The sequence below is a fragment of the Jaculus jaculus genome, chromosome 5 (genome assembly GCF_020740685.1).
Source record: "Jaculus jaculus isolate mJacJac1 chromosome 5, mJacJac1.mat.Y.cur, whole genome shotgun sequence".
In the NCBI taxonomy this organism is placed as follows: Eukaryota; Metazoa; Chordata; class Mammalia; order Rodentia; family Dipodidae; genus Jaculus; species Jaculus jaculus.
Window position 1 is genome coordinate 98,175,520 of NC_059106.1, and position 26,857 is coordinate 98,202,376.

The window sequence follows — 26,857 nt, forward strand, 5'->3', positions numbered from 1 at the left end:
AAGTTGCTTTTACGTTTGTCTTGCTTACGCTGCTATCACAAAATGGAAAATGTCATGATTACTGTCCTCAGGCTTGACTCTGATTATAAGGTTCAAAAATAGACTGATATGAAGAAATGCCTTTAAATGTTTTTATATGTTGCCCTGGGGGTTGTTGTGGTCTTTCTAATTATATATTTTCTCAGAGACCAAATATGTGAGCTGATACATAAATGTGGCTACTTTATGAAGACTACCAAATACATCTAGTTTACAACAACAGAAATAATACTATTCAAGAGCTTACTACAATATCATATTTAATCTTTATACAGGCCTAGTGACAGACAAACATTTCCCTGATGGAATGTTATATAAAAGTCTTTATTGTAGACTTCCTAACAGACAGGGATAGTTACAGGCAAGAAACAAATAAAATGGCAGAAGTTACTGTTTTGACTAAACTCTTCTTCAAAACTGACTACAAAGTAAAGTTCAAGATAAAGCACTGTCTGAAGGAATTGCTTTTCCCATTTGATTTTGGGTAAAATTACTTTCTTATGAGATTGCATGTGTAAAAAAAGTCAGCACATATCAAGATAGTAATAAAGTTTGATATGAGTTTCTGTTTACCTCTTTATAGGCTTCTGTTTATCTGTAATATATCATATTTACAAAAGAATTTTTATTTTTAGTTTCACAATTATTTTCTTTAAGAAGAGTTTTGAACTCCTGAAAAACTTTCCAGTTACCATTCATAGAGGCAGTCCAGGGTTATATGTGGAGAATAAAGGTGGTTCATGGAGTTGCATATATTAGGAAACAACAAAGGTTTTTGTAAACTCCTGGATGTCAGACTGTATATAACCAGTCTAAACAATTATGGTCTCTACAGTATGGAGTTGGTAGTTTTGTCTTCACAGTGGTCCTCAGTTATATTGAATTACTTCTTTTTTGGGGGGGGTTTTCAAGGCAGGGTCTCACTCTAGCCCAGGCTGACCTGGAATTAACTATGTACTCTCAGGGTGGCCTCGAAGTCCCGGCAATCCTCCTACCTCTGCTTCCTGAGTGCTGGGATTAAAGGCATGCGCCATCATGCCCGGCTTGAATTACTTCTTCTGGTAACCTTGGGGTGATTATCATCCTTTGACTAATCAGGGCAGAAATACTGCTGACTGAAGAATTCAGATGAGCAGCTTTATTTTGTATATAAATCTTCAGGATTACCTAAAATATACCTAGGTGTTTTGTTTTGTTTTGTTTTTTTCTGAGGTGGGGTCTCACTGTAGCTCAGGCTGACCTAGAATCACTTTCACTATGTAGTCTCAAGGTGGCCTCGAACTCCTGGCAATCCTCCTACCTCTGCCTCCTGAGTGCTGGGATTTTTCAGGGCATGTACTCCCACGCCCAGTATACCTAGGTTTTGAAAGGAATATTTAGATAGAATATCCGACAAAATTCCCTTAGGCTAGCCTGTGCTAAAGGGCAAATTACTGTAGTTAGCTCTTACATACAACAATGAAATATGTAGATTTAGGATATTCAAAAGATTTGTGGTTTTTATATGAAACTCATGGGCTAGAGAAAGCCTCTAGGAGATGCATAGAAAGATACCATTTTCTTTTCTTTTATAGAACAGGAGAATAAAATGTTTTCCTATACAAATGTCAGGATACTCACTATAAATATCCAACATTTGATGGCAAACAGAATTGCATATAAGGCAAGTCTGTTCAGAATTCTGCATCTTGTTTTATACTTTGTATTGTGTAACTAATCATAACATTCTGTCTGTAGGACAAAAACATAAGGCTGTATCAGAAAGACAGCTTGTGTACTCTGAAATAGTCAATCTTATATAAGCACAGATGTAACTACAATACCAGAATGGGGGAGTCAGTAGAAGGACTGCTCTCAAGGCCAGCCTGAGCTACACAGCAAGAGATTATCTCAAGCAAACAAAACATGAGATCTTACCTGAAGAAAACAGAAACTACAGTAACATTCTAAACTATAATTGGGCAGTTACAAATATAACTAATTCACTCAAATAATGAATTCTAAAATATATCTCATTTTTTGTATTGTTGAAATATTACCTACAAATCATATATTTGCTTAAAAAATATTTATTTATTTAAGAGAAAGAAAGAGAGGCAGATAGAGAGAAAGAGAGACTGGGTGTGCCAGGGCCTTCAGCCATTGCAAACAAACTCCAGACACATGCACCCCCTTGTGCATCTAGCTTACATGAGTCCTGAGGAATTGAACCTGGGTCCCTTAGACTTCACAGGCAAACACCTGAACCGCTAAGCCATTTCACCAGCCCAACAAATCATATATTTGTTTCAAACTTCATAGAACACCATAGCCTTGAATACTACTACCCTTTTAAGGGGCTCAGTGTTTTCATTTTTAAAAATCCTGAAATAAATGCTTCCTGATGAAGGTATTCACATCACAAACAATTTTGAAGGTTATGGGGATGGCTTAGAAGGTGGACAGCTTCTTACTTATTTTGGTTTTTGGGTAGTATATAAAGAACTACAAATAAATATATATTTGCTATGTGTATGTAATACGGAATATCATTTAATATATTACACATATTTAATATATATTATATGATAATATATAGAATAATATATCATCTAGTCTTGTGTTAGGGTTACCATGAATAACAAATTGGAAGTCTACACAAGATTGATAGAATATAGGCTTGATAAATGGATTTAAAGCAAATCATGTCCAAAGTTTCTCTTTCAGAAGTAAGGTTAAAAGTCATTAAGATTCAAGGTTGTTTTTGTTTAATTGTTTTGAGTAAAGGTGTTTGGATGGACTGGTGAACTTGGACCTGGGATTTACTGGTTAATTCCTTCCACAACTGGCTGTAGGCTGAAGAAAGAAATCAAACCAATCACAGAAGAAGTTCAACTTGTGTATAGAGATGAAGCAGGGAGATTATGTCTTACAAGTGAATTTAGGTACGTTTTATCTGTTAAAGTCAGAGCTGTCACATGTAGACTGAGATATACACTAATCTTCTGTCTTCCCATTGCTTTTGGTGAGCATCTACCCTGCCCTTGTGTTTTAATTAAATAACTCAATGCTTATGACAGTAAGGATAAATATGGAGGATATTTTACTGAGAAAATATAAGACAGGTTCAAACAAACAAATGCTTTGTGACTTCACTTATGTGTGTAATCAAAAAAGTAAAACTTAGAGAATAGAATAGAATGATAGTTACCAATGCTCAGTAGTAGAGGGAAATTTGTGAGATATTGTTTACAAGATATGAAATTGCAGGCAGAAGGAAAAAGTCAGGGTATCTATTGTGTAGTATAGTGACTATAGTTAACAGCAATTTACTATACTTAAAAATTGTTCAAAGAATAGATGTCAAATATCCTCCCCACAAATAACAAGCATTTGGGATAATAGCTATATTACTTAGCTTGATTTCTTCATTTCACAGTGTATACCTATACCAAAAACATTTGCATGTAATAAATACATAGGGTGTTTTTTTTTAAATTTTTTTTTTGGTTTTTTGAGGTAGGGTCTCACTATAGCTCAGGCTTACATGGAATTCACTGGGTAGTCTTAGGTGGCCTCAAACTCACAGCAGACCTCCTTACCTCAGCCTCCTGAGTGCTGGGATTAAAGGCATGCACCACCATGCCCAATTATAAATACCTACTTAAAAAAAAAATAATGTAAGCATCTGAAAGAGATTTCCATTTTCAGATCTGGAATTATACATTTGACAAGTCAACTTTAGTGATACACCTATCAGTTTCTCCTCCACTAGCCACTGTGTATGGAAACAGAACCTGCTAGTTGTACCCTTGATTTTTATAATTGTCACTTAGGAAATTCAAAGCTGAGGTAGTTTTCTGTGTCCTACATCTTCACACTGAGATTTGGCCACAGACAAAAAGAAGAAAGTGGAATAGAGAAATAGAGAAATAAAAGGGGAACTAGTGTAATTCATTGAATTCCTACTATGTATTGAGGTTCAGTGATTGCTCTGGAAGCTTGTTTGTCTCATGGAATACTGGATCCAAAAATGAGGGTGCAGTATATTCATAATTACTTCCTTTGAAAGTTATCCTTAAAATCTTTTTTTAGCCTCATTATCTTCAAGACAATAAATAATTTCTATATTTTATAATTTTAGGTCAACTTTATCAGATGTATTTGAAGTAATTGATTTAGATGGAAATGGTTTTCTCAGCCTTGAAGAATACAATTTTTTTGAATTGAGGACAAGTGGTGAAAAATGTGATGAAGATGCTTGGGCGGTCTGCAGAGGTGAGGGATGCTCGGTTTCATAGCAAGGGTGTAGGAAAATCTGTGTCATTCTCTTATTCCTAAAAAGTAAGAAGCCAAGCTTCATCAGGTGTGGTGATGCACGCCTTTAATCCCAGTACTTGGGAGACAGAGGTATGAGGAGGATCACGGAGAGTTAGAGGCCACTCTGAGACTACATAGTGAATTCCAGGTCAGCCTGAACTAGAGTGAGACCTACCTTGAAAAGGAAAAAAGGAAAAAAAAAAAAAAAAAGAAATCAAACTTCTTTAACATGAAAAAAAAACTTTTCACTTAACATGTAAAATTTTTAACAAAGTAAAAGTGGTAGCAGTATTCATGGATATAAAAGCTAAACATTTGTTTTCTTAGACTAATAGTTGACATAATACTTGTCAAATGATGAAATCACATAATCATTATTTTAGTTTTTATCCTGTGCATTTAAGAGTGTAAAGGATAAAAAGCCCTAGTTTCTAACATTACTGAGCCACAAACGGGTTCTTGAAAAGGCAGAAAGAGTTGATAAATTAGTATTGCTAAAAAATAGCAAGAGGTTTCCTGGGAGATAGTATATATTCAGGATTCTTTAATGTTTCTTATATTGATATTGAATTAATATAGTCCATCCACAGGACTGGAGGGATGGTTAAGGCATTTGCCTGTGAAGCCAAAGGATCCAGGTTCAATTCCCCAGGACCCATGTAAGCCAGATGCACAAGGTGGCACATGCATTTGGAGTTCATTTACAGTGGGTAAAGGCCCTGGTGTACCCATTCTCTCTATCTGCCTCTCTCTTTCTCTCTGTCTCTCTCTTTCTCATAAATAAGATTAATTAATTAATTAATTAATTAAAAAAATAAAGTAGACATATGGATGCTCAAAACACCAAGATGGATAGAGAACATCAGTGACATGAAAAAGGTAGTCAGTTGTCACTGAGGAGGAGGGTAGAGGGCCTTGACTGAAAAGCCAGAGGAAGACTCAAACCAGACTCATCTATAGAGTACAGAATAGGAAGGCCAGAATGCAGGCAGGAGAAGTGAGCCCTCCAGTCACTGATATAGAATGTGTTTCTTAAAATGATCTAAGCTTGGCTAAGTCAATGAACCAGGTGAGAGTCAGATAAACCTGTTTCTCTTAAACAGCAAATAGCATAAAAAATAATACTAATATGAAGATTTTCTTCATACTTCTTTTTAGCTGAAAGTTTAATTAATGATAATTTTGTATCAATGTGTAATTTTAAAGCTTAACAAGATTGATAATATACATAGTATAGTTTTATCTATAAGATATAACTTTAGTGATACAATTTTTTATGTCTCAATTTATTATCACTTGAGCTCATTGCATAGAAATGAATCCTAATTGGGATTTTCTTATAGAAAAATGTTGATAGGACTAGGGAGATGGCTGTCAGGCAAGCATGAAGACCTAAATGGGGATCCACAGCACCCATGCAAAAGCTGGGTGTGGTGGTAGTGGTATACCTGTAACCTAGCACAGGTGAAGTGCAGACAGGAAGATACCAGAATGCTCACTGTCAAGCTCATCCAGCTAAATTGGTGAGCTCAGTTCAGTGAGAGATACTGTCTCAAATAAACAAAGATGGAGTGCTACTGAGGAAGAAGATACTTGACATGGATCTCTGGCGTTCACATGCACATGCACATGCTCACCCATACAAACATACACATACAAATACCACCAAGTCCATGTGTAACAATATTGATTGTAAATTAACTTCTGCTTAAATGAACAATGTTGACAGTAATATGTTTTGAGAGCTTGTCTTGTACCAAGTGCTAATCTAAGCACATCTACAAAGCAACTCTGTGAGGTAGTACTATTACGATTCTCACTTCACAAGTAAGGAAATAGAATCAAAGAGGGTAGTAACTTGATTAGGACAAGAAAGTAAGCTTCATAACTGATCTGAAGCCCAAGAAGGCATGTTTTACAACCCTAAACTTCATGCTAATAAACCATTTCTGAAAACGATTGAATTAAAAATGATTTAATGAGGAATTTCAAAGGGGAAAGCGTGGGGGGAGGGAGGGAATTACCATGGGACATTTTTTTATAATCATGGAAAATGCTAATAAAAATTTTTAAAAAAATGATTTAATGAAACAACTATTTTAGTGACAGCTGTAATACTACAAAGAAACATGCACTTTTTAGTATTTGCTTGTTATTAACATAGTTGCTATGATATATTTGTTAGAATTCATGAGTCAATCTTGCTATATTATGGTTCACTCTTGTGTTCTGTGGGTTTAGACATGTGTATAATGTCACAAGTACATTATTAATCATTCAAAGTAGCTTCACTGCCCTGAAAAAAATCCCCTGCACTCCATCTATTTACTTTTTAAGCCCCTCCAAACCTCTGGCAACTGTATAATGTTGCCTCTTTCAGAATGTCGTATACCTGAATTCACACAGCATTTTTAAATATTTATTTATTTAACTATTCATTCATTTGTGAGGAGAGGAGAGAGAGAGAATGGATATGCCAGGCCCTCTTGTCACTACAAACAAACTTCAGATACAGGTAGCACTTTTTGCATCTGGCTTTACATGGATACTAGGGAATTGAGTTTGGGCTGGCAGGCTTTGTAAACAAGTGCCTTTCACTGCTGAGCCATCTTTCCAGACCAGCGTGTGTTCTTTTTTAGGCTAGCTTCTTCCTTTTCTTTTTTGAAAATATCATACATTTATATAATGTATTTTATCATATTTACCCCTCTTGCCCTCTCTTAGTATCCCTCAGACTCTCACTAAAACCCTTTGCTCCAACTAACCCCTTTTCTAATTTCATGCCTTGTGTGTATGTGTGTGTGTGTATGTGTTTGTGTGTGTGTGAAAGAGAGAGAGAGAAAGAGATAGCGAGAGACTCACTGAATTCAGTTAGCATTGTTTGCATGAGCATAGGTGGGAGGTTATTTACTTCCCCTTCCCTGGTAACCTTAACTGCTTATAACTACACTGGGAGGAATGGGTTCTTTTGAATCCCTTCTCCATCCAAGATGGAATGAGGTGGATTTTTTTAGTTTGTTGTTTTTAATGTTTTTATTGACAATGTTCATTATGCACATTATGTACTTTGATCATAATTCCTTCCCACTAACTTCTTTCATCCTTCATACCCCTTCCACTGAACTAGCTTCTTTCTAACTCATTGCTCTCCAGTTGTGGTATCTTTTTCTCCCCCTCCCTCATTGTACATAATGGACTATTGATAGGCCCGATATTGTAAAGGTCTCTTGCAGTTAATGAAAACTACTGTGAAGTCATGAAGGAAATGGCTGCTTCATGTCCTTAACAGTGTTGTAAAGTACTCCTCTCCATCCTTTAGCTCTTGCATTAATTTCTATTCCCTCTTCTACAATCTTTCCTGAGCCTTGGAAGGTGATATATATGTCATCCAGCACTGAGCATTCAACAGTCACTTATTCTCAGCACTTTGACAAGTTTTAAGTTTCTTCACTAGTAATTTTAATGTGTAGGAAGAAGCTTCTCTAACAAAAAGTGAGAGCAGGGGCCGCAAAGGAGAGGCCACAGCGACCCGGGCAGCCTGTAGGGAGGGCCGTCCGACGGGTCCTGGCGCCGGCTTGGCCTCAGTCCGCGGCCGGCCCTGCGGGACGGAGGGCCCAGATGAGCTCGGCCTGGGTCACCACCTTAGAGAAGCAGCATCTCTGGATGCTCCTGCGGGTGCTGGGTCTGGAGCCCTGCTCGACCACCATCTCCGGCGGGAAGGTCCTGTTGTACCAGCACCTTGGCCTATAAATGGTTAAAGAAAATGTGGGCCATATACACTAAGCACTTTCACATGGCTATACAGAAGACTGAAGTAATGACACCATAATGGGACTGGAGGTCATCATGTTAAGCAAGGTTGACTACTCAGAGTTGGTGTGAGAATCCAGTTGATATTTGTAAAGAATTTAGCACTCTATGCTATGATGACAGTGATGGTGATGCTAGTCCAGGAGCTGCTATTGAGAATACAGAAAATGACAAGATCTGTCCCTACTGTTGAACTGCCCGTGTTGGAATATGATCAGAGGATGGACTATGTGTTTAAAAGGACAGAAGGAGAAGTGAAGCCCAGTAGGTGACAGAGGTCAGAGTCTAGCACTGTGGTAGGGTCCCATGGGCTAGAAATCAGTGAGTTTCCTTTGGCTTACACAGGGTTTTATTTCTTAGCTCACTTGCCAAAAGTAGCAGGCTATAATTTGCCAATAGGTTCCCATACTAATTTGTGGGCTGAGCTGACATCATATTACTTACTCTTACTGCATTCTATAACATGTGTGTTTTACCTAGTACCTATATTAGGTAAGCAGATACCCAGTGGAGAAAAAAGAGAAAATTTTTATGGATTGTTGATGGCTTCTTAACATTGTATAGCTCCACAACAAGTTTTCTGGATTGTTTGGGGTGGTGAATGTGGGCGGTGTCATCCCATGGGCTGGGGTCTGGAACTGAATACAAAGGGGAAAAGGAAGAGGCCAGCTGAGTACCACTCTCACCTCTCTCTGCTTCCTGACTGCAGAAGCACTGCTCCTATCACCATGCCTTCCCAGCCACGAAGGACTGACCTGTCTCTCTGAAACCATGAGCCCAAATAAATCTTCTGTTGGCTTGTTAAAAAAAAAAAAAAGTGACAGCAGCATTACAGGCAGAAACATAAAGATTTTGAGGATAGCCTGACATGGTGGTGCACACCTTTAATCCAAGCACTCGAGAGGCAGGGGTAGGAGAAACACAATGAGTTGGAGGCCACCCTGAAACTACATAGTTAATTCCAAGTCAGCCTGGGCTGGATCAAGACCCTACCTCAAAAAACAAAGAAAAATTAAAAGGGGGGCTGGAGGGATTGCTCAGTGGTTATGGCACTTGCCTGCAAAGCCTAACCATTCAAGTTCAATTCTCCAGTGATCACATAAAGTCAGATGCACAGTGGAACATGCATCTGGAGTTCATTTGCAGTGACTAGAGGCCCTGTCATGCACACACACACCCCATCTTCCTACTTGCAAATAAATAAAGAAAATTTAAAACTAAAAAAATTAAAGAAAAGAAAAATCAAAAAACATAATTTAATGGGCACAATATATTTATGTAGCCAAGCAACAGTAGTTAACTTCCCCTTATATTCTTTACCAGCCATAGACTTTTAAAAATATTTTATTTATCTTTATTGATTAATTTATTTGAGAAAGAGGAAACAAGAGAAAGAGAGACAGAGAGAGAGGCAGATAGAGGGAATGGGTACACCAGGGCCTCTAGCCATTGCAATGAACTTCAGATGCATGCACCACCTTGTACATCTGGCTTGCATGGGTCCTGGGGAATCAAACTTGGGTCCTTTGGCTTTCAGGCAAGAGCCTTAACTGTTGAGCCATATCTCCAGTCCATCATAGTTTCTTTTTCTGGGTTTTCAGTACCAGGCATGAATTCTCTCCTATTAAGTAGCCTAAAATACAGCACTTGGTTACCCCTGTGACAGTTGAGCCACTGTTACACCAGTGGGCACATCTTACCTGGATAGGCTATGTAGGTCACTGGGTCCATTGGTGGTTAAGACTGTTGATGACTTTTTTCTCCCAGCAGCCTGCATAGTAATTTCCAGCACTATGACAGCTCCCCAGAAGGCAAGAGGCTTCCAGCTCGTCTCTCAGTGTCCTGCTGCAAACGCAGCAGTATCTTCAGGAATAGGGTCTCACCATCTAGCTCTGGTGGACAGCCAAGAGCACTGGCAATCTACTATATTGTTTTGGGAACCTCTGGGGCCTCCCTGACCAGCAATTTACTGGGAGGCATCCTACCTCTGATATGGCTTTCCCTATAAAAAGCTATGGCTTCTAGGTGTAGCATTATCTATCTCAGTGATTACAGAACAAACCTAAAATGAAGAGAGCATACTAAGATTTTCCTGAGAAAATGTAGACCCCATTTTGAGCACTTTTTCAAGAATTGACAGTTTGGTTCAATTAAAGGAAGTAGCAATGTAGTAGTCTCTTTTGGAGTGATTCTATCAACTCTTCTTTTTTCAGACTCCAATACTTTGGAATATATCCACTTCATCCAGGTTCTGATAGATTTAAGGATACACACACACACACACACACACACACACATATATACATATATATGAATAATAATACAGATGGTTTATTAAATGTATGAAGTTTTAAATAATACATGAAAGAAACTTTTGGTTGTTTTAACAGAGAATTTTGATACAAAGAAGAATGAATTAACAAGACAAGGGTTCTTGGATTTGAATCTGATGGAAGCCAATGATCGGGAAGGAAATCCTCTTGATCTGTGGGTAACTCTTCATGCAATGGGCTATAATAAGGCTCTGGAGCTAACAGAGGTAAGGCATTCTTCAGGCTTTGCCAGTTGGTTTAGGGTCATAAGATTTTACCCTTAAACATTCTCCTGTCACAAGACATTTTTAAATTGGGTACGCAAATCCTTGAATGTCAGTAGTATAGGAATGAATCCTAGTGTCTACTAGTTTATTCAAGTTCCTGATCTTTATTGAAATGTAGTTGCTACCAACTACAATTAAATAATTCAGAGACACAAAAAGAGTTTGCTTATATGATATGCAGGGGAAATTGATCATGAAAAATATATATGCTCTTTAATTGAAGATAGCTATTTAAAATTGCCAGTCTCATCTATAAATAGGGAAGTTCTTTGTCCTAACAGAATGAAGATTCTTTTATAATAAGAAGAATGGAGCTGGGGAGATGGCTCAGTGGGTAAGAGTACTTGCTGTGCAAGCATGAGGACTTGAATCAGTCCTGAGCACCCATGTAAAAAGTAGGGTATGGCCATGCAGGCCTCTAACCTCAGTGCTGGCATAGGGACACAGGAGGATCATTGAAGATCAGTGGGGCTTACTGGTTAGACAGCCTCACAAGTAACTGGGGAGCTCCAGGTTCAGTGAGAAACTGTCTCTGGGATACCTGACATCTTCCACTAGACTCCTGTGTGCACACACATATGCATGCACCACACCCACACACCTCACACATACTACACATACACATACAAAACAAAAAAGACTGTGTCTATAGAGAACTTGAATTTTTATTTTATTGTTTGTGGTACTTCTTTTTTTTATTTTAATTATTATTTTTTGAGAGAGAGAGAAAGAGAGAGGAAGAAAGAGGCAGAGAGAGAGAATGGGCATGACACCCAGCCATTCAGCCACTGTGAACAAGCTCCCGATGTGTGCACCCCCTTGTGCACATGTGTGACATTGCACTTGCATCACTTTTCCATCTGTCTGTACATGGGACCTGGAGATTCAAACTAGCGTTCTTAGGCTTCATAGGCAAGCACCTTTATCACGAAGCCATCTCTCCAGCCCATATATGGTACTTCTTGAGTTACTGTATATAAACATTTGAAGTAGTGGCTGGCTCATACAAAACATTACATTTGCTGTATATCAACTATCATAATTATTATTAACATGATAGCTATAAAAGTTGAATAATACAACAAACCCAGAAGAATAAAAAATTAGGCCTTTAATTCTATATCAGATCTAAGACATAGCATTCAAGAGTTTCTGTTCAAAGTCACATACTAGGTAGTAATATATATGTTTATACTCTTAAAAATAGTGTAGTCCTCTTCCCACACAGGAATCAACTTAAGGATAACACTAACATTGACAAATTTAAAATTTTAGGTGCATTGAGGCTTTGATTTAATTCCTAGTTCCTAAATAAGTGCTTTCTGAGAAGGACCATATTTGTTTTTTTTTTATTTTGTTTATCTTTTCCATTTTCAGTAATAGGTGAACAGTTACAGATTTTTTATGTCCTACTTTAACCTAATGTTTAGTGAATCCCACATTTAACCATGGCTGTAAAAGGTGCATATAAACCATGAACAACATTGATTCTGTTACACATGCTATAGCTTATTAAAGAAATCAGTTAAATGCAATTTAAAACTGAAAAAAATTATTGGTGTTATTTACCTTTAAAACCATAGGCAAGTAAGATTTATGAGATAAATTTTTTATTTAACTTAAATCTTATATATTGAATAGGAAATCTGTTCACATAATTTAAAATTTAACAAGAAAGGGTCTGGGGATTATAATTCAATTGGCAAAAGTGCTTGCCTAGCATGCACAAAGTCCTGGGATTTGATCCCCAGAACCATATACACTGGACATAGCGGCACACATTTCTGTAATTCAAGCACTCAGGAGATGGAGGCATTAGGCTCAGAAATTCAAGGTCATCCTTAGATATGTAGCAAGTTTGAAGTAATCCTGGGATATATGAGGTGCTATCTCAAAAAAGTAAAATAAAATTAAAAACAAATAAATGCAGGAAACTACATATAGCTGAAAATGTAAAAGGCTGATGGGACCACCACTCATTAACTAAAATAAAAAAATCTTTATTTGTGAATTAGTATAAGATCTGTACTGGGAAGACAACAGTTGTCCTCATTTTATTTATTTTAAAGTTTGCAGGAGGCATGGAATTCAGGAATTCCCTTTCTCTTAAAGGCATAACTGGGTTGACAGCCTCTGAAGAAATTTGTGGATGGAACTGTTGATTGTATTGAGTGGTTGCCTTGTAGTGGTGTCCTTGCTATGAATATATTCCTGACTGCCCCACTCCCAAAGTGAGGAACAGACACTGGTGGCTTTCTAGAATTGTTCATTGAGTGCTATCTGTCAGTCTCTCTTTCTCTGTCCCTGTCTCTTTCTCTCTGTCTCTTCTCTTGTTCCTTCTCCTCTTCCTCCTCCTCCCCTTCTTCTTCACTTCTTCACTACTTACCTCCTCCCTCCCTCTTTCTACTTCTCAGTTCTGGGGCATTGAACCCACTGTATCATGCATGCTAGGCAAGTGCTGTACCATTGAGCTATATCCCAAACCCATGTTTCTGATTAATTGAACAAATTTAATACAGGTTCTGATGCCTAGCATTAACCATCTACTAACAACAGAATAATCAGTTTTTCTAGTTTATGAAAATTTTGTAAGTTCTCTTCCCCCCTCCTTTTGAATCCAGCTAAATCCAACTGATGTTGATCTCTTTGAAGAGGTTTTATCAGTATAGATTTGATTTTAGTTTATGCATTGACTAAGCTTTTTCCTGTTTTTAATCTGTGAATAATAGTGAATCACCTGTTGAAGCAGAGACTATGAAGAATCATTTAAAAAATCTGGACAAAAGTTAATAAAAAGAAAACTTTGAGACAGGCTGGTATGATGTCTGAACTTTCAGCACCTGAGAAGCTGAGGTAGGAAGATCTTGAGTTGAGGCCAGCTTGGGCTGCATAGCAAGACCCTGTCTCAAAAAACAAGACATAAACACAAAACAACAACACTTTTGAGACAAGCAAGTGAATTTATTTTGTACATTCACTTCTTTTCAGTTTACTATATCCATGTATTGTTTAATTTATAAACATAATTATTATTATCATTGCTTTTTTTTGGTTTTCTGAGGGAGGGTCTCACTCTAGCTCAGGCTGATCTGGAATTCACTATGTAGCCTAAGGGTGGTCTCAAACTCATGGTGATCCTCCTACCTCTGCCTCCAGAGTACTGGAATTAAAAGCATGTGCCACCACACCTGTCAACATAATTAGTTTTTAGAATCCTTCAATGAATTATTCCTGTAGTCTTAAAATTAGAAAAAGAAAAAATAACACAATATTAGTTAGTACTGAACCAAATGAAGGAATGGCATTATGATTTAAAGGAGGTATTACTGATTTTTCATGAATATTATCAGTTAATACGCTTCCAAAAGAATCTCATGAGTTTTTTAGTTATTAAACTAGTAGTACTAAAATTTTTGTCAAAAAGAGTCTCAGGGGCTGGAGAGATGGCTTAGCGGTTAAGCGCTTGCTGTGAAGCCTAAGGACCCCGGTTCGAGGCTTGGTTCCCCAGGTCCCACGTTAGCCAGATGCACAAGGGGGCGCACGCGTCTGGAGTTCGTCTGCAGAGGCTGGAAGCCCTGGCGCGCCCATTCTCTCTCTCCCTCTATCTGTCTTTCTCTCTGTCTATCGCTCTCAAATAAATAAATAAATAAAATTAAAAAAAAAAAGAATCTCATGAGTTTTTTAGTTATTAAACTAGTAGTACTAAAATTTTTGTCAAAAAGAGTCTCAGGGGCTGGAGAGATGGCTTAGCAGTTAAGCACTTGCCTGTGAAGCCTAAGGACCCCGGTTCGAGGCTCAGTTCCCCAGGTCCCACGTTAGCCAGATGCACAAGGGGGCGCACGCGTCTGGAGTTTGTTTGCAGAGGCTGGAAGCCCTGGCATGCCCGTTCTCTCTCTCTCCCTCTATCTGTCTTTCTCTCTCTGTCTGTCACTCTCAAATAAATAAATAAAAAATTAAAAAAAAAAGAGTCTCAGAAGGACAAGCTTGAAGGCTTAATGCATTTTATTAGGTAACAGGATAAGTTGTTTATTTACAATTCTCCTAGAAGGCTAACACAAGGTTTTCTTGTTTTCTTTCACATTAGGCATGTCCGTTTGTCATTGATCTTTATGCAGAGAAGTGCAAGCCACGAATTAAAGCTGTCCTTATGGAAGCATGCAGTGGACAACTCGAGAAGGCCATCTGTAAATGTGTCCATAGTAGAGGTGATGCTAAAGTAATGGATGGCTATGACAATATAATCATACATACTTTCAGTTGTGACACTTGGATAACATCAACTATTGAAAATAAGGTATCAGTTATGACATGGCTTTCCTTGATTAGCACTTAAATTTACTGATAATAATTTTTACATGGTACCTAAATATGGTATTTCCATTGTTTATAATGGACATAATTTGTTGTCCTATATCTCTTACTTTCTATCCAGCTGAGATGCCATTATTTATTATCACAATAGTCACTTCTTCCATGAAGTCTACCTTGAAACCCCAGGCACAACTGTGTTTCTATAGATCCCTATAAAATACCTCTGTTAAAATTATTTAGCAAAGTGTTTTATAACATCAATTTTTACTTGTATCCTGTTACAGTTGTATTTTATATCTCCCTGTCTCTAGAACCCGAAATAATGCCTGACATACAGTTACTATTAGATAAATATGTGCTTATTGAATGTGTGAATGAAGAAGGTACACAATTAAATGGATGTACTTGGGAAATAGTGTTGAGTAGATGGAAAATGAAAAAATTGGAGATAAAAGGAAAATAGATCACTACTATAATAAGACAAGGAGAAGAAAACATGCCCATAGTATCAACAGTGGTCTGGAAATGAAGACTGAAAGGGGACATCCAAGTCCCATTTAGAAGAAGGAGCTTATATAATTGGTAACAGGTTAGAATGTGAATGAATGAAGAAAACTTGTGATACAGAGAATAGAGAAGGAGTCAGTTTGTATGAATTTGTAATGGACTGGATTATAAGAAAACAAAATTTTAATTTTAATTTTAAGGTTTATACTTACATTTATTTTAAAATTTAGAGATTTACATGTTTTTCTTAACAGTCAGATAATAAAGTAATTATTCACATCAACAATGAGCTGAGTGAAAACTGTGTCAACAACAGAGGTCTCAACATATTTGCAGTAGAAGTGGCCCCAAAGTCAACAATGGTAATTCACTATTCTCTTTTTTTGTATTTTTCTTATGAGAAAGAGAGAGAATTAGCACACCAGGACCTCCAGCCACTGAAGTCGAACTCCAGATGCAAGTGCTATCTTGTGTGTATGTGTGCAACCTTGCTTACTTACATCACCTTGCACATCTGGTTTACGTGGGACCTGGAGAGTTGAACATGTATTCTTAGGTTTTGCAGGCAAGTGCCTTAATTGTTAAGCGTCTCTCCAGCCCAGTAATTCACTATTCTCTAAGTACCTGGGACTACAGACATATGTTGCACCTAGTTTCACAGGATTTTTGTTATTCCAGGCCTTGAAATGTTATCCTATTGAAAATTAGCAAATCTTAAGCCGTGTGTGGTGGTACATGCCTTTAATCCCAGCACTCGGGAGGTAGAGGTAGGAGGATCACTGTGAGTTCGAAGCCACCCTGAGACTCCTTAGTGAATTCCAGGTCAGCCTGGGCTAGAGTGAGACCCTACCTCAAAACACCAAAAAAAAAAAAAAAAGAAAAGAAAAGAAAGAAAGAAAATTAGCAAATCTCAATAATTTATCAAAGAAAAGTAAAAGCTTTCTGTGTTTATTATTATTAACAACATATTTCATATGGATACATCATGTGTTGGACCCTCTTTTCCCTGTCCCTGCCCCCATTCTGTTGGGAACACTAATCAGTGAGGTTTCAGGTGTTCCTCATAGGATTGTGGGTTATGTGTTGTGGGTGGAGCAATCAGTTATTTGTGGGCGGGGGGGGGGGGGATGCCTCTAGACATGGTGTCTCAACCTGTGGCTCTTACAGTCTTTCTGCCCTCTCTTCTTCAAAATTCCCTGAGCTGTGGTGGGTGAGTTTTAAGTCTACTTCAGTGATAAGCTCTTAGTAGCCTCTGGATCTCTGCTTTGGTAGGTGTTGAGTATCCTCAGGGTCTGTCTCCTCCACTCTGGCTCTGATTATCAGGTTCAGCATGGAAGCAACACTCAGGTTCATCTACCTAACTCCTCTGTGGTTTCAGCTGTGGCCTGGCTGAAGTGCAAGGGGTAGATTATCTTCTCGGGTCTTGCTACCTTCTGACAAAAAAACAAAAAGATTGTGCAGTGAAGAGTGAAGTCAGCATCATTTAAATAGGATAAGCATTATTAATTTAGGGAGAATTTGATGTGTGTAACCATAACCACTCTTTTAGCCAAAAACTAGTGACAGCTTGACACTGGAGGGCATAATCTTTGTCCTACTGAAAATTAGCAAATCTCAAAAATTTATGAAAGAAAAATAAAATCTTTCTGTGTTTCTATGCAGGTTTGTCAGCATGTAATGCCTCTGAATGAACAACAAGAATGGATATATCATTGTGTGTTTTCCCTTATATCTTAAATCATTCCACTTGCAGACACCAACCCAAGAGCGCCTTTAGAATGAGTTTGCTGCTTATTCATTCACTAAGTACTACTCAATTTAGCATACTTAACTAACACACTAATTTATATGCATTTATATGTCATGCCCATGTTATATACTTTCTTATTAAAATATAAATGTTTTAAATGTGTTCCTGTCTTGTTAATTTATTAGGAAATCTAAGTATATTTTTTATTATGAATAGTATGCCAAAAGAAAATACAGCATTTTTAAATAGTAATAATCAATGGATTCATCAAAAGTCTATATACTTTTGATTTATCTTTAAAAAAAACTAGAAAAAAGATAAATATAAAAATAGCCATTTAATCTTGCAATTTAAAAAAAATAGTAAAATTTAGAGAATGTGTTTCTTGTTAATGAGCCCAAACCTAATGGCAATAGGAATTTTTTTCCAATAGTAAATTTTCTACTAATTTACTTGTAGATTTCTTATCATTAAGTGTATTTTGAAATAGTAGGAATTAAATGCAGCAGGTCATGAAGTAGTGCGTGCCTTGAAAAATGATATTCAGCAAATGAAAGCCATAGAGCAGCATCAGCAGAGCACTTGCCCAGCAAATGTCCCCTTTTGAAATATGAATCCATGTGCAGATACTATTCCTAGAACATACAAGTGTCCACTTTTGAAATATGAATCCATGTGACAGACACTATTCCTGTACCTAGAACATACAAGCACATTGCTTAAATATCATGTGCAATTTTGGCCTTTGATTTGAATATCTGTAAAATGGGTTGTCAAGACTTAGCAATTTGACATTTCAGATGATGTGTCTCAAAAGTAGGAAAATGTGAAACTATTTTGTTCAATACCAAAAGCTTTGTAAGCCCTTTCAATGTCATAAGTTCTATTTTACCATATATTGAGTTATAAAAAATTGTGTGTGATGCTAAAAATACATAATAAAGTTGTTATCTTTATCCCAAGTAGTAAGCGTCTTTTATAACTGAGTGATAGGTGACATAAGGCCTAATCATTGAAAGTTGGAGATTCAAGGAAAAGGATAAAGAGCACTGAGGCCACCACTACCCCCCCCCATACAAAACCTTTCCTTTTACCTTATAAAATAGATACCAAGTCATCCGCTGTTAAAAAGTACTAACTTTCAGGTTTTTTAAAACCTATTTTTGTACTCAGTGAATACAGTCAAGTTGGTACCATTTTTAGCCTCTTCCCTGTCCTCCCCCTCCACAGGGACCCTTCTTGTTGGAGTATATGGGTCGTGCATTGTGAGGTCAGCCATCAGTTATGGTAGGAGGAAATGTCTCTGTGTATCATGACCCAGTGTATGGCTCTAACATTCTTTCCACCCCCTCTTCTGCAAATTTCCCTGAGCCATGTTGGGTTCATTTTAGATCTGCTTCAGTGATGAGGTCTTGGGAGTCTCTATGTCTTTTGTATCTGGTTTGGTAGGAGTTGGTTATTCTCTGTGTCTATCTCCTTCACCCTTGTGCTGGTACCAGGTTCACGAAGAAAACAGCACTCTTGCTTGTTTCGCCAATTATTCTTAGTTTCAGCTGGGGCCCTTTTGAGGTATGATGGGGTGGTTCTCTCCTTAGGATCTGCGTGTATCTGAAAAAGAGAAACAGATTAGCCCACAATTGGTGGAAGCTTGATAATGGAGAGCAGGTTCATTTTTGGATATGGTTTTGACTTGTTTCACAGCTCCAGCTATGGGTTCCGTTCTACTGAGCAGATCAGTTAGCCAAATCAAGAGCAGTTGGTTTCCCACTCTGGCTGTGCACCACTATTGCACTTGTGTGAGGATCACATCAAGTTGTTTGCCGCTAAAGTAGGTTAGACCATGAGTTGCTTGGACAGGTATATATCATTTTCCCCCAGTCGCTCATGTAGCACCTTCTGGCCCTAGACGTGCTTACTGTCTGGGGCCTGACTCTCTTCCAGCTTCCAGCTATGTCACGACCTGTTATGTGCTAGCAGCATATGGTGCCTTCAGCAGTACGGTCTTACCACTAACCTTTGGTGGGTCATCAAGTACTCTGACAGAAATCTGTCTTCTTTTGGGAAACCTTGTAGGTCTCTCTGATCAAGAGCTCATTGTAGATGATAGCAACCTTCTGGTACTGGGAGTTTACAGGTGCCCAAGAAGAGAGGGAAGAAAAAAATAAGTATTATAAAAGAGATAGAGAGATAAGAGAGAAGAGGCAGAGAAAGTGAGAGAAAAATAGAAGCAGGAGATTTTGTGACAATTGTAAGTATAGACATGGTCTCACTAGCTTTACATAGTATTAAAGGTCTATCTTCACTAATAAACATGCCTAATTGCTCAGGGAAACAAAGAACTACATAATAATTTGAGGGAAAATAGAGGAAACAATGGGACTGTTTCATAGGAAGTAGATGACAGCCACATTGAGAAAGAATTTGATGACCAGGAACTAACAATAGTTGTTGAAAGTAAGGGGACAAGATTTTTGTTGCTTTGAAGTGTTTGTACTTGATAACTATGGCTATTATTGTCTGAAGAATGAAGGATAAGTATGCTTACTTAACCCTTACAAATAATTCACAAACTACCTATATTTGTAGTCAAAATTGGTTTGTAGTTTAAAACTAGGCACTCTGAGGATGAAGAGATGGATCAGTGGTTAAAGGGACTTGCCTGCAAAGCTGGCTGGCCCAAGTTTGATTCCCCAGCACCCACATAAAGCTGGATGTACAAAGTGGTTAATGTATCTGGTGTTTGCAATGCAAAAAGCCTTGGCATACCTATAGTCTGAATGTTTTCCCCCATGGCCCCTCCCTCGCTCTCAAATAAATACATTTTTTAAAGATTCTGTTATATAGGTACTGGAACTGGGGTTCAGTGGTATGATGATTATTTAGTGTGCACAATGCCTTGACTTCAATTCCAAGCAGCACAAGAAAAACAGGATTGAGATGATTTTTACGTATTTCTCAAAATAAATACAAACATTAAAATAAGGAACTAAGGTGCTGGAGAGATGGCTTAGCAGTTAAGCGCTTGCCTGTGAAGCCTAAGGACCCCGGTATGAGGCTTCATTCCCCAGGACCCACATTAGCCAGATGCACAAGGGGGCACACGCATCTGGACTTTGTTTGCAGTGGCTGGAAGCCCTGGCGTGCCCATTCTCCCTCTCTCTCTCTCTCTCCCTCTCTCTCTCTCTCTCTCTCTCTCTCTCCCTCCCTCCCTCTCTCTCTCTCCCTCTCCCTCTTTCTCTCTGTTGTTCTCAAATAAATAAATAAAATAAACAAAAAACTTAAATAAAAAGTAAGGAACTAGGGCTAAAGAGATGGCTTAGTGGTTAAGACACTTGGAGGTAAAGCCAAAGAACCCAGGTTCAATTCCCCAGCACCCATGTAAAGCCAGATGCACAGAGGGGCGCATGCATCTGGAGTTCATTTGTAGTGGCTAGAGGCGCTGGCCCATCCATTGTTTTCTCTCTCTCTCTCTCTCTCTCTCTCTCTCTCTCACTCTCGTCAGCAAATAAATAAATAAAACTATTTTAGGAGCTACAGGGGCCTGAGAAGATAGCTCAGTAAAGTACTCAATCATGAGGACCTGAGTGTGATCATTCATTTAAAAAACCAGAAATGGTGGCACACACTTGTGGTCCCAGCTATGGAGAGGCAGGTAGGTCCTTGAGGCTCATTGGCCAGCCAGTCTAATCTGTGGTGAGTTCCAGACTGGCGAGAGACCCTTTGGACTGTGAGGATAGAGAGCTGGCTCAATGGATAAAGGCACTTGCTTGTAAAGCCTGGTGGCCCAGGTTTGATTCCCCAGTACCCACATAAAGCCAAATGCACAAAGTGGCACATGCCCTGGAGTATATTTGCAATGAAAAGAGGCCCTGCCATGCCTATACTTTCCCTCTCTCTCTCTCTCTCTCTCTCTCTCTGCCTCTCTTTCAAATAAATAAATAAAATATTTTTTAAAAAATTTCTGAAGTAAGCCCAACAGATGGGCCTCTTTTGTTATGAGAGAGAGCGAGCAAGAGAGAGAGAATTGGCATGCCAGATCCTCCAGCCACTGCAAGTGAACTCCAAATGTGTGCACCACCTGTGCACGTGCGACCTTGCACACTTGCATCACCTTGTGCATCTGGCCTACATGGGATTTGGAGAGTAGAACATGGGTCCTCAGGCTTTGCAGGCAAGCTCCTTAACTGCTGCGGCATCTCTTCAGACTCCATAATTATTTTTTTTTAAAGAAAGGTGGACAGTGCCTGAAGAAAAATACTCAAGGCTGTCTTAGAACCTCTGCATGTTCATGAACATGCATACACAAGTAAATAAAGATAAAAATAACACTGATCTATTATAAAGGCTTTTGAGTATAGTTCCATTCCTCAAAAAGTGAAGAATGTATTTTTTTTTTTTTTTTAGTTCTTTTAGATACACTTCATAAATAGCCCGTATTTTATACATAGTCCCAATTTTATTTTCCTTTACTGGCAAACACAAGACCCATTAAGTTAAACTGAGGTCAGTTTAAGTTTAATCTCTACTTCAGGCCAAAGTCAGCACATGATAGAAATTCACTAAGGAACAGTATTGCAAGTGCTCTGGCAGTTTCAGGTGAGTTTGTAGCATTATTAAAAATTGTGTTTCGGACTGGAGAGATGGCTTAGCGGTTAAGCGCTTGCCTGTGAAACCTAAGGATCCCAGTTCGAGGCTCAAGTCCCCAGGACCCACGTTAGCCAGATGCACAAGGGGGCGCATGCGTCTGGAGTTCGTTCGCAGTGGCTGGAAGCTCTGGCACGCCCATTCTCTCTCTCACTGTATATGCCTCTTTCTCTCTCTCTCACTCTCAAATAAATAAGTAAAAATGACCAAAAATTTTTTTAAAAACTGTGTTTCATTGGGCATGGTGGCACACACATCTTTAATCCCAGTACTCAGAAGGCTGAAATAGGAGGATTGCTGTGAGTTCGAGGCCACCCTGAGACTACATAGTGAATTCCAGATCAGCCTAGGCTTACAGTGAGACGCTACCTCAGGAAAACAACAACAACAAAAAAGTGTGTTTCTCTGTGTCTAGTTTAAACATCTAAACAAAAACATCTGCATTTAGATTTTGAAAAAAGTTCTTTCCAGAAGATAAGTAAAGGAATTATGTGTGGAGTGGTCTGGGAAGTGTAACCCAGGGACGTCCAGTTGACAAGTGGCAACTATACGTTGCTGTAGTTATAATAAAGAAGGGACAAGCATAACCTGTCCTCGGGAGAAGAAAGAGCGGAGGGAATGAATTTTGCTGTCGTTATAATAAAGAAGGGACAAGCATAACCTGTCCTCGGGAGAAGAAAGAGCGGAGGGAGTGAATTACACGTCGGCCTGTTAGGGCATAGCCCTAAATCTTAAATTAGCCAACACTGGCTAGGAGTAAAGTGCTGGCTACCGAAGCCTGACAGCTGGGTTCAGATCCCCAGAACCCACGTGAAGATGGCATCTGTAATTCCAGCACAGCTACAGAGAGAAGAGAGGCAGAGACAAGCGTCCTAAAGCCTGCGGAGAAGCTGGCAAACGCAGCTGCAAACAAGAGACACCCTGCCAAGAGAGACCCTGCTCCATGAGGGGGAAGGCAAGGAACAGCACTAGAGGTTGTTCTTTGACCTCCACATGCATGCTGTGGTACACAAACTCCACAAACACACACACATACAAACACACAATTTTGGAGCTGGGAAGATGGGTCAGAGATTAAAGGGCTTGCCTGCAAAGTCTGACAGCCCAAGGTATATTCTCCAGTATTCACGTAAAGCTAGATGCACAAAGTGGTGCATGCACCTGGTGTTCATTTGCAGTGGCAAAAGGCTCAAACATCCATTCTCTCGCTCTCTCTTTCACCCTCTCTCACTCTGCTTACAAATTTTTTAAAATTTTAAACAATTTTTTCAAATGTCCACAGTGATGTTATATATTTAAGTAAGTGATAATGATGTGGGAACAGAAGAAGAGCTGCATCCTGCAATTTAAGCATGCCAGGGCAGGTTAGAATCTCAAGGAATTGACGAATGCTAAATAGTGCTTCAATTTAATTTTTAAAAATATTTTTCTTGGGCTGGAGAGATGGCTTAGCAGTTAAGCGCTTGCCTGTGAAGCCTAAGGACCCCGGTTCAAGGCTCGATTCCCCAGGTCCCACGTTAGCCAGATGCACAAGGGGGCACATGTGTCTGGACTTCGTTTGCAGTGGCTGAAAGCCCTGGCGCACCCATTCTCTCCCTCTCTCTCTCTCTCTCTCTCTCTCTCTTTCTCTCTCTCTCTCTCTCTCTCTGCCTCGTTCTCTGTCTGTTACTCTCAAAAAAATAAACAAAAAACTAAAAAAATATTTTTCTTTATTTGCGAGAGAGAAAGAAAGCAAGCAAGTCTGGGCAAGTCAGAGCCTCTTGCCACTGCAAATGAATTCCAGATGCATGCACCACTTTGTGCATCTGCCTTTTCCTGGATACTGGGAATGGAATCCAAGCCAGCAGGTTGTGCAAGCCAGCACCTTTAACTGTTAAGCCATCCCTCTATCCCTTAATTTTATTTTTTTTATAGTTCTTTATGGTGAGTGTAAAAAATATCATTAGATTATATTTTCAACTCAACTTTACATGTATTTACCATAAAACCTTTTATTTCTCCATCTTTTGAAGCAGTGGGTTTCACTGTGATGCTTTCATATGTGTCATTGTTTTCCATTCTTAATTACTTTCCCCACAGCCCTCCTCCATTCTCAGTCCTTCCCTGCTTCTGTCCCCTTTCCCTTTCTCAAAGTTGTCCTTCCTTTGCTTTTTTTCCCTTAAAGACTATTTATTTACTTGACAGTGTGTGTGTGTGTGTGTGTGTGTGTGTGTGTGTGTGTGTGTGTGTGTAGAGGCACACCAGGGCGTCAAATTCAATCAGAGAGTAATTGGTTATCCACATAGTAGCCATGCCACTCCTGCACCAGTGGGCACATCTGACCTGGCTGGTTGGTTGATTAGCTCACAGGGTTTACTTCTGAGATTTTCTTTTCAAATAAAAATTTTCTAAAAGTAAAGGAAAAGAGGTATCACAAAACCATTAGAACATTTGACACTGTGTTTGAGAAACTAGTTCATCAATATCTGGTTCTATAGTGGTCGATGCAATTCTTAATGCATTATCAAGGTGCTCATCAGATATTTTGGTTTTAACTTTACTCTTAGTCTACTTTATTCCTAAAAACAATTGCTCACAAGTGCAAAATATGCCAAAAATTGATGACATGGGCTGAGTATGGTGGTGCACGCCTTTAATCCCAGCACTTGGGAGGCAGAGGTAGGAAGATTGCTATGAATTCGAGGCCACCCTGAGACATAGTGAATTATAGGTCAGCCTGGACTAGAGTAAGACATTACCTTGAAAAAACAAACAAACAAAAAAAGGTGATGATATGAATGAGGCGTAATTATACGGTGAGTGGCACATGTCTCTGGAAAGATAGGTGTGTGATTTGACTATAAAATGTCTCCAATAGCCTCATGTGTTCGTAAGTCTCATACTTAATCTCCAGTTGGTAAAGCCCATGGGAGGTAAGGCCTCACTGGAGGAGGTGTGTCACTGGGATGGGCCTTGGGGTGTTATGCAGATATAACACCCAGCTGGCTGGTCCTCTCATGCTTTCCTCACCACAATGAACCTTCCATATAATATGCCCTATAAATGTTTAGTAAAGAGACATGATCAAATTTTCCTTTAAGTTAAATGCCATATTACAGTTCCATGCAGATAACATATTTATGTTGACTTAAAGTGGAATTATAAATATACCAAGATATTGTTTAAATTTCTGGAAATCTTAAAATCTGTTTTCAAATTCCTGTATCAAATCAAAAAGCAAAGTGCTGGGGAGATGACTTAGTGGTTAAAGGCACTTGTTTGAAAAGCCTGCAGGCCTGTCTTTAATACCCCAGCCACCCAGGTAAAGCCAGACAGGCATTCATTTGCAGCAGCAAGAGATCCTGGTATGCCCATACACCCATACACATGCAAGTGACTTTTTTTTTTATTTTTATTTATTTATTTGAGAGCGACAGACAGAGAGAAAGAGGAAGAGAAAGAGAGAATGGGCACAACAGGGCCTCCAGGCACTGCAAATGAATTCCAGACACATGCACCTCCTTGTGCATCTGGCTTAACATGGGTCCTGGGGAATCAAGCCTTGAACCGGGGTCCTTAGGTTTCATAGGCAAGAGCTTAACCACTAAGCCATCTCTCCAGCCCGCAAGTGACTTTTTTTAAAATGGTTTTTCGAGGTAGGGTCTCAGCTGAACTGGAATTCACTATGTAGTCTCAGAGTGGCCTTGAACTCACAGCAATTCTCTTACCTTTGCCTCCTGAATGCTGAAGTTAAAAGCATGCACCACCATGTCCAGCTGCAAATGAGTTTTTTTAAATAAAAAAGCAAGACTACATATTTTTACTGCTCACAGGAGTATGTTTAGCCAACATATGCAAATGCATAAATTGTTTTGCTTAATTTCATTTTCCTTTGGAAAGCTGTTAGGATTTGAAACACTGTATTTTTAAATTGGTTTCACCTTGAAGATACATGCTGAACTCATTTTAAAAAGCAGTTAAGGACTGAAGAGATGGCTTAGTGGCTAAGGCATTTGCCTGCAAAGCCAAAGGACCAAGGTTTAATTCCTCAGGATCCATGTAAGCCATATGCACAAGGTGGTGCATGTGTCTGGAGTTCAATTGCAGTAGCTGGAGGCCCTGGTGCACCCATTCTCTCCATCTCTTTATCTTCCTCTTCCTTCCTTCCTTCCTTCCTTCCTTCCTTCCTTCCTTCCTTCCTTCCTTCCTTCTTTTCTTCCTTCCTTCCTTCCTTCCTTCCTTCCTTCCTTCCTTCCTTTCTTTCTTTCTTTCTCTCTCCCTCAAAATAAATAAAATTAAAACAAATTTTGAAAAGCAGTTAAACCCACTAAAGATGCTCAACCTGTAAGCTAGTTTTTACTATCAAGTTGTAGTATGAAATTTCTTGTTTTTTTAAAAACTATTATTTGCAAGCAAAAAGATGAGAGAGAGAAAGAAAGAAGAAAGAAAGAAAGAGAAAGAACAAAAGAAAGAAAGAAAAGAAAGAAAGAAAGAAAGAAGGAAAGAAAGAAAGAAAGAAAGAAAGAAAGAAAGAAAGAAAGAAAGAAAGAAAGAAAGAAGAAAAGAAAGAAAGAGGCAAAGAAAGAAAGTATGGACATGATGCCAGGGCCTCTTGCTGCTGCAAACTCACTCCAGACACATGTGCTACTTTGTGTTTCTGGATTTATGTGGGTATTAGGTAATTGAAAACCCAGGCTAACAGGCTTTGCAACCAAGTCCCTTTAATTGCTGAGACATCTCCCCAGCCTCAAATTTTGTTCTTAGAACCATACATAACTTGATAACATGTCACAAAGTCATAAAACCTTCAACATTTAGCCTCAACTTAGCCATTTTACCTTCTTAAGTAAATTGAGTCATCACTAACATGAACACTTTCTAGGAATCCTTGGAATTGGCAATGATTTAATCCCTTAGCC

General features: G+C 38.7%; 1 protein-coding gene across 2 annotated transcripts in view; it reads left to right on the forward strand.

Moving 5' to 3' along the window:
- Positions 1-17,545, forward strand: part of Efcab7 (EF-hand calcium binding domain 7) — a 61,555-nt gene extending 44,010 nt beyond the window's left edge. For both annotated transcript variants that reach the window (XM_045151151.1, XM_004663190.2), the window contains 6 exons: positions 2,806-2,963; positions 4,163-4,296; positions 10,539-10,687; positions 14,832-15,041; positions 15,820-15,927; positions 17,228-17,545. In XM_045151151.1, coding sequence (XP_045007086.1) covers positions 2,806-2,963; positions 4,163-4,296; positions 10,539-10,687; positions 14,832-15,041; positions 15,820-15,927; positions 17,228-17,302 — 834 coding nt within the window. In that variant the 3' untranslated portion in view covers positions 17,303-17,545. The remainder of the gene's footprint in view (positions 1-2,805; positions 2,964-4,162; positions 4,297-10,538; positions 10,688-14,831; positions 15,042-15,819; positions 15,928-17,227) is intronic.
- Positions 17,546-26,857: the final 9,312 nt, after the last annotated feature.